The following is an 8358-nucleotide window of genomic DNA, read 5'->3' as shown; positions in this document are numbered from 1 at the left end:
CACGGGGTGGCCCCTGCCGCTACCCACCACCCTGCATTGTCACTGCTCTGCATGTGGCCACTGCCACAGTGCCCTCCCCCCATACACTTTGCTAGCCGGATGTAGGGGGGCAGGGGAGAGCTCGCATGTGGTGGTTTGCACTGCTGCTGCTCCACGCTTCCCTGTGCTGAGCGCTGCTCTGCCATGCTTCCACCGCTCCACGCTGCACCCTGCAGCTGCTGCAGCTCTGCATGCGGCTGCCTGCCCCCCAACCCTGGGTTATTTCAGATAACCAGAGTTCTTATACAATTGGAAATTCCCTTACCCTGGGGATGGTGGATAACAGAGATTTTACTGTACTTGAAGTATTTTTGTACATGCAATAAAGATACCAAGTCAGAAATGTTTCCTGTTGCAATTTTTATTATAGTGTTTTCAGCGCATTTAAACCTTTAAGTTCTTTCCTTGATTATTTGTTTCTTCTGTGGGAATTTGTAAGGGCAATAACAGATCAAGATTTTATCGATAATTATTGACTTACATTCTGGAAAAAAGCCCCCCACACATGCACAAATATTGAACCTAAAAGGATGTTGTTAATTTGTAATCAGAACAGTATGTTACAACAGTGATTTGTACAGTGCTTTGTGACTGCAGTACTACTGATTTCTTGTTAAGAGGCTTGAAGTAGGGATATTTTTTTCTCTTGTAGGGCAGACCCAGGGTCCATTCAGATGAGGCTGTGCCTGCAGGTTTTGAAAGCTGTCCAGAAACTGGCTCGTGAATCAAGCATCATGGCCCGAGAAACCTGGGAGATTTTATTATTATTTCTTCTACAGATTAATGACACCCTGCTGGCAGCTCCAACTGTGCAAGGTTTGTGTCTAGCTTTCATTTGCTTTTCTACACATACAGGATTTTAGCTTTCTCTGTAGTTGTCATCTGTTTGAAAAACTACTCAAAGTACCAGTGGCAATATAGGAACATCAGCCTATTTTTTTCTGGTAGCTGTACCCTGAATTAAAGAGGAGACTACCAATGTTGATTGGCTTGGAACTGAGCCTACAAACAATTTTTTTTTGTCCTGTATGCATTCCCAGCTGACTATCTATCCATGTATAAACTCAGATTAGTTTTGGTATGCTGTGTTTCTGTCATCTTTCTTTATGTGACCAAGCAAAGAACTGAATCCCATGTATTCTTTGTTTCCAGTGGCTGTATAGACAAAAGTGAAGACAACACCAGAGCCATACACACCCAACTATAAACTTAAGCACATTGCCAGTAATGTTGCATAAGAGAGATGTGGGCTGGCTTGCTGTGATGATATACTAATTAACTCAGTTGCCTGTTTCTCTGCTGTTACAGTAAAAGGGTTTTAACGACCTCTTTGGCTGGGCTTTACATTGACATTTACAATATTGGGGCTCTTAGAAGCCTTGAATGTCTATGTAACAAGTAAAGGAACAGCACTTTTGTAAACAAAAATAAGTTTGATCATCTGTATAATAAACTAAATTTAGAATCTGGAATTTAAACATTCAAAGCATGAGCATTAACACAAATGTGAGCCCTTTAAGTCCAAAAGGTTCACCAGGTGAAATAGCTGAAAGAGATACACAGTGTTAAATGTTTCTAAAGGTTTCTTTTATTTTTGCATAAGGTGGCATTGCTGAGAATCTGGCTGAGAAGTTGATTGGTGTGCTCTTTGAAGTGTGGTTGCTAGCTTGTGCTCGGTGCTTTCCAACACCACCTTATTGGAAAACTGCCAAGGAGATGGTAGCCAACTGGCGCCATCATCCAGCTGTGGTGGAACAGTGGAGCAAGGTTATCTGCTCCCTTACATCCAGGTAGGTGGAACCTGACGATAAACCTATACTGAGAAAACCATGGTTACAGTGTGTTCTGTTTGGTCAGGTTTCCTTAATAATGAAGTGTTTCATATTTGCATGTTCTGTTCATTTGTGGAATACACTTAAGAAGACAAATATATTCCATAGTTGATGAATAACTGCATGTTCATTAATTCATAGAGGTGTAGTTCTCATAGGGTTGATCACTCTTTTCCAGTCAGTAACACATTTGAATAATGAATGTCATCCAAAAACTTTGAGTGAGCAAAGCAAATGCCTACAAAAATAGCTTTTTTGACTTTTTTCCTTGTTGTTTAATGTCCAAACATTTAATAAATGTCAGCATTTCACAAGTGAACAATTAAATATATTGTTATTGCCTCTGTTTTTTTGTGGCTTTTGTAATCTCAGTATGCCCCTGTTGGTATTTAAAACTTTATAATTTTATGTAGCTTTCTCTCCATCATCATGGCTTTTTATCATTTATAGTATCAGTTTAAATCAAGGAATATTTCTGCTGTATGGGTTCTCATTAAAATAAACAAGACTAGGTCTGGAGTTTTCCAAGTTATACTATTTCTCTTCATATGCATTTGTGGCATCTTTTATACCAGGAATGCTTAACCACCGCCCCATAGGCCAGATTTAGCCCATGGTGCCATGTCATCTGGTTTGCTTGCAGGACTCCCTACAGGGATCCAGAAATTGGGTGGTGGGGAAGTGGTGGTGCAACACCCCTGCTGCTAAATCTCGAGCCATGGGGAGCCCTGGGTCCTGCATGCTAGATCCAGTGCCTGATCCCAGCAAGGCAGAACTGGGTTTGAGTGGTGCTGGGCCCCAGGACCCAATCTTGGTGTGGGGGACTGGTAGGAGGTGGGGCTGCGCCCCTGGGACCCAGTCCTAGCAGGAAGGGGTGGGACTGGGCCCCTGGGATCAAGGGCCCAATCTGACCCTTGGAAAGGCTCTATGGGTGTGTCCACGCATACAGGCATGTGCGCTTGCAGCAGTTCAAACAAGAGCAGCACAAATTTGTGCCAGGGATTTTAGCCAGTTGGTATCTGGGGACACTACCGCTTGTGCCAGCTGGACTACTGAAGCAGCCCTAACCTGGAGTGCCTTTGCACCCTCTACCCACTGCAGCAGTCTGGCAGTGGGGCTGCTACCTGGCTGTGATCTGCTGCCATTTATGACAGCATCCCCACTCTTGGACTTGTGGCCCCATGGCTGCGTGCCTACCAGACCTGGACAGGGACTGCATGGATGCCTAGGCTGTGGTATGGGTACTGTAGCAAAGCCTCCGGCACCTCTGGGCCTGCTGCCAGTGGGCCGTGGCTGCACAGTTGGCCATTGGGCAGCATTACTGTCATGTCTTCTGGTGCCCCCGCTCTGCCTTCTAGGCAGCTATAGCTCAGAAGATGTGCTCCTTGCGGTGGCCTGCTTTGAACTGTCAAAATGTGTCCCCTTGGCTGCAAATGGCCAAGAGGTCAGTCACCTCATCTGCCCTCCAGCTGGGTACCCAGTGCTGGCCCTGGACAGGTTCCTCTGCCCTGGTCTCACCACGGTTTCACCAGCAGAGATCCTGGTGTTCCCCATTTAAAAATTGCAAATTATGTGATAAAAAGCCCAAACTCTCATTAAAATATCCCAAATCCATTATCTTCTGCTATTAAAATGAAATGCCACTGTATATATAGGGAGATCAGTTGGGCAATGTTTTATTATAGATTTACACATTTAAAGCAAGTTGGAAGTCTACCAGTACCTCTATCATTGTAATAAAATCTATTCTAAATATCTGTACACTTTGTTTTTTTGTCATAGAAAAATCAGAGTTGCCTCTACCCCCTTTGCTCACCAGGATGTGCGGCACTGAGCAGCAGTGATATGCCAGTGCCCTGCCCTTGCCCCTCACTCTCAATCCACAGAATGCCCCCAGTCCCCTCACTCCTGACCTGCAGCTGTTCCACTCCCTGCTCCACGTTGTTCTTGGGAAGCCGTCGACTGGAGATTAGGGACTGAACTGGGCCCTTTCCCTTTCAGCAGCAGGCTGGCCTCCCTTGGCACAGGCTGCTCTAGGGGGGCCAGGCTGACTCTGGAGGCCTCTCCTACCTGGAGCACTCCCCACTCCCAATCCCCATCTCTCTCTCATCCCTGCTGCCACCTCCACCCCTCCCCCCCCAGCCCATCACACCCTTCAAGTGACTCCTGGAACCAAGAGCACCCTCCAGGCTGGGGCTGCATGTCCCAGAACTGGTGTAGGCATGGGGCAGGACTGCAGTGTGGCAATTGCCCCTGGAGCTGCAGCTCCTGCTAGCAGGTCCTGTCCCATCCTGTGTGGCTAGCTGGGCATGCAGGGTGTGAGATTTGGGGGGGATGTGAGGTTTGGGGAGGGAAGGGGTGTGAGGGGTGGTTAAGGGGGTTTGTGGGTGGATGCAGCTTGTGGGGGTGAGGTTTGTAGTGGTTGGGGTTTGTGGCTGGGTATGTGGGTGTGGGGTTTTGTGGGTGGATTGTGGGGGGATGGAGGGGGGTTGCTCAGGAGGGGTAGGTCTCCTGATCCCTGCAGGGCATAGCTCCCTCCCCCCTCACAGCTCAGCGATTGCCCCCCTCCCCCCAGATCTGACAAGCTCCCTGCACGGCCCACAGGTCCCCTGTAGCAGTAGCGGCAGCTGTCAGGGTGCTTAGGGCCCTCCTGGCAGAGTCCCCATGTGGCGCGGCAGAGCCCCGGCTGCCTGGCATCCAGTGTCGCCTGTGCCTCATAGATTCATAGATTGTTAGGGGCTGTAAGGGACCTTGTAGATCATTGGGTCCAGTCCCCCTGCACTAGGCAGGAAAAGAAAACTGGGGTCAAGTTACGCCAGCAAGGTGACTATCCAGTCTCCTTTTGAAGATTTCCAGGGTAGGTGACTGTACCACCACTGGAGAGAGTTTATTCCACAGTCTGGACACCCTGACTGTGAAGGAGGATTTCAGGAATTCAGCCTGAAGCAGCCTTCCAGGAGTTTGTATCCATTGCTCCTGGTCTTCGCCAGGGGTGCCCTGGTGAACAGATGTTCACTGAGTTCTTGATGTAGTCCCCTGTTGTAGCGGTAAGCTGCTACTAAGTCTCCCCCTCAGCCTTCTCTTCTGTAGGCTGAAGAGGCCCAAGTCCCTCAGCCTCTCCTCATATGGCTTGCCTTGCAAGTCCCTGACGGCTCTTCTCTGGACCCTCTCTCAAGTTTTTCTACATCCTCATTGAAATGCACTACCCAGAACTGGACGCAGTACTCCAACTGCGGTCTCACCAGTGCGGAGTACAGTAGGAGTATCACTTCCTTAGTTTTGCGTGAGATGCAATGGTTAATGCGTGCCAGCATGTTGTGCGATGCTGTGGCCAGCAGGGCAAACGGCTTATGTTCATGTGATGCTCGATCACTACCCCTAGGTCCCTTTTGGCCGTGGTGCAAGTCAAATTGTCGCCACCAAGCTTATAGGTATGTTGGGGATTGTTTGCCCCCAGATGGAGCACCTTACACTTCTGAGTGTAGAATTCATCTGGTTGCCCTCCAACTCTCTAGCCTGTTCAGGTCTGCCTGTATCTGCAACCTATCTTCTGGCATGACATGTTCCCCCGTAACTTGGTGTCATCTGCAGACTTGGCCAGTGAGCTTTTCACCGCCACACCCAAATCATTGATAAAGATGTTGAAAAACACCAGTCCAAGCACGGACCCTCGTGGGACACCACTGGCCACTTCTTGCCAGGATGACACAGATCCATTCCTGAGAACTCTCTACGTCTTACCATGCAGCCGGTTTTTCACCCACTGAACTGTTGAGCTGTTAAGCCCACAATCTTCCAATTTTTCCACAAGGATATCGTGGGATACTAGATACCTAAGCTTCCAGAAGGCTTCCTACATGACTAAGTCATGTTGTGGGCCTGGCTTGGCCCAGGGCCATGTGCATTCGGGCAGCACTGGGCCACTCGGGCTGTTATCCAGGGGCCCAGCACCACTTGCAGGGGCTGCGTGTCATGCTGGGTCAGGTCCTGCCTCCATGGAACTGGCCTGGCCTGGCCTGGCCTGATGGCGTGCAGTGAATGTGGAGGTGGGTCCCCGCCTGGTGCAACACGTGGCCCCTGCGAGTGGTGCTGCCCCCAGGGGATGAGCTGAGCTGAGCAGCTCAGTGTTGCCTGAAGGTACATGGCCCCGGGCCTGTGACATGCAGCACAGGTGGCAGTGGGTGCCAGGTAGCCGGGGCTGCACTGTGCCATGGTGGGTTTCTGCCAGGAGGGCCCTGAGTGCCCCAATGGCCTCTGCTGCATGCTGTGGGCCCTGTGGAGGGTGAGTGGAGGACCCACCGCTCCTGAGAAGCCCCCTTCCCCCACCACAGTCCCCTGCTCCCTTACAACCCCCCACCTCCAGTCCTCCTCAGTCCCTACTTACCTGAGCCAGAGCCTGGTCCAGGTCACACTGCAACCTGCACCGCTTGTTTGCCCCGCATGCTGAGGCAGTGTGCTGAAGCCCTGGGACAAGGGGCAGCCATAGAGATGCTCTGGCCACCTGCCAGAGCATCTCTTTGGAGGACCCCAGCCTCCTGTTGCTTCAGGGCGTGCTACAAGGCATACAGAAGCATGCCTTGCCCCGCTCTTTTTCTGCACACCTGCTTTTTGTTTTTTGTTTTTTTGTTTTTTTTGTTTTTTTTTTTGTTTTTTTGTTTTTTGATACCTGGATTTCTAGGTATCATATTTAGAGTCCACACTGCAAATATGCAGCCCCCCCCCCCAATTCCTCCGCCTGTTTTTCTGGATTGGGCTGTTGGTAGTATTTTCAAAATACATTTCCTGAATCAAACCCATGGGAAATGTTACTTACACAAGCGTGCATGCATATATGTATAAAATGTTACTATTTTTTCTTTCTTTTCTTTTTTTTAATTTAGAGTACATCTTCACTGAAGAATTAACATGAACTGTTATTCAAGTGTTGCCCCTAGTAACCCTTCCGTGAACACATACATAACCCATTCAGCTAAAATTGGTGTTTTATACCTAGGCAGTCAATCCTGGTGGATTTATGAGTTTGGGCTTGGGTTCTGCTTTTACCTAGGGCTGGTAACCTGCCTAATTTTCAGTAAGCTTCACTTCTTTTGTTTTGCAGCACAAAAGCACTTAAGATTTGCCTTAGTCCACACTAACAAAAATTAGTGAGTGCTGTACCAGAGAGAATATAGCAACTCAAATATAGTTTTGCATTGTGGCTGCTTGGATTAGGACTAAGGAACGTAGGTCCTGATCATGAATTAACTCTGCAGTGAAGCCATGTCTAAAATATTTAGAAAGTATTTGCTATGAATCTAGCTGTATTTAGCATTTATTGGGTACCAGTAGCTATAATATTTAAGTGTTGAATCACAATTTCAAGAGGAGTGCAGCAGTTACCTAGATTAATTCTGTTTTTGTTGTCTAATTGTTCAGCCCTACAGATTTATTTTTGTTTCTGAATATTTCTTTAGTATTGATTTTTCTTCTATGAAAAGTGTGGCTTTCATGAGACTGCAGATGGGCAAATTGGGGCATATTCGTAGTGTAATTTATACTTTTGTGGAGCCACAGAAAATGAGTGTACAAATGAGAACAAATCCTGTATTACTACAAAATGGCAAAGTGCTACAGAAATGTTCTTGGATGAAACAGGATCTTCTCTGTAGTGCTATGTTTTGTAGTGCTGCATCTGTAATGTCTGAACAGTGCCCTGTAGTACTACAGTGGGGCTCTTGGTCCTCCAGCATCTGTTGCTCTGTTGTTCTTTCCACCTGCACCTTACTAGGGCTGGGGTGTAAGGAGCAGAGATGCAGGCTTCCTGCACTGGCGGCTTCAGTGTGCTTGGTGTCAGCTTGCTACTCCTGGTCTGACTCTTTGGGAAGGGGTAACAACCGCGCAGTGATTGTAGGGACAGGATTCATAGTTTCATAGTACCTAGGGTCAGGAGGGACCTGAACAGATCATCTAGCCTGCCCCCCTGCCACCGGCAGGAATGAATGCTGGGTTCACAAGACCCCAGGCAGGTGATCATCTAACCTCTTTTTGAATTTAGCCAAGGTAGGGGTGAGGACCACTTCCCTAGGAAGTTGGTTCTAGATTCTGGCCGCCCTAACTGTAAAATATTGCCTCCTGATCTCTAACCTAAACCTATTCTCCATCAGCTTATTACCATTGTTCCTCGTCACCCCAGGTGGTGCTGGGGAGAATAGGGCTCTTCATATTTGGTGCTGATCTTCCCTGATGAGTTTGTAGGCAGCCACCAGGTCCCCCCGTCAGCTTCCTCTTGCCGAGGCTGAGGAGGTTCAGGTCCCTCAGTCTCTCCTCATAGGGCCTGTCCTGCTGCCCTCTCACCAAACAGGTGAGAGAGTTCCTCTGAACTCTCTCCAGGCTGGCCATATCCTTTTTAAAGTGTGGCTCCCAGTACTGGATGCAGTACTCCAATTGTGGCCTGACCGATGTTGCACAGAGGGGGAGTATCACCTCTCTGAACTGGCTTGAGATGCAT

The 8358-nt window shown here is 48.4% G+C and overlaps 1 protein-coding gene across 6 annotated transcripts in view; it reads left to right on the top strand.

Moving 5' to 3' along the window:
- Nucleotides 1-8358, top strand: part of RALGAPB (Ral GTPase activating protein non-catalytic beta subunit) — a 193922-nt gene that overhangs the window by 37263 nt on the left and 148301 nt on the right. For all 6 annotated transcript variants that reach the window (XM_025193089.1, XM_025193090.1, XM_006036751.3 and 3 more), the window contains exons 3-4: nucleotides 692-855; nucleotides 1643-1829. In XM_025193089.1, the coding sequence (XP_025048874.1) occupies nucleotides 692-855; nucleotides 1643-1829 (351 nt within the window). The remainder of the gene's footprint in view (nucleotides 1-691; nucleotides 856-1642; nucleotides 1830-8358) is intronic.

The sequence above is a fragment of the Alligator sinensis genome, unplaced genomic scaffold, assembly GCF_000455745.1.
Source record: "Alligator sinensis unplaced genomic scaffold, ASM45574v1 scaffold1193_1, whole genome shotgun sequence".
NCBI classification, from domain to species: Eukaryota; Metazoa; Chordata; order Crocodylia; family Alligatoridae; genus Alligator; species Alligator sinensis.
The sequence above is the reverse complement of the archived record's forward strand: the minus strand, read 5'-3'. Positions and strand labels throughout refer to the sequence as shown.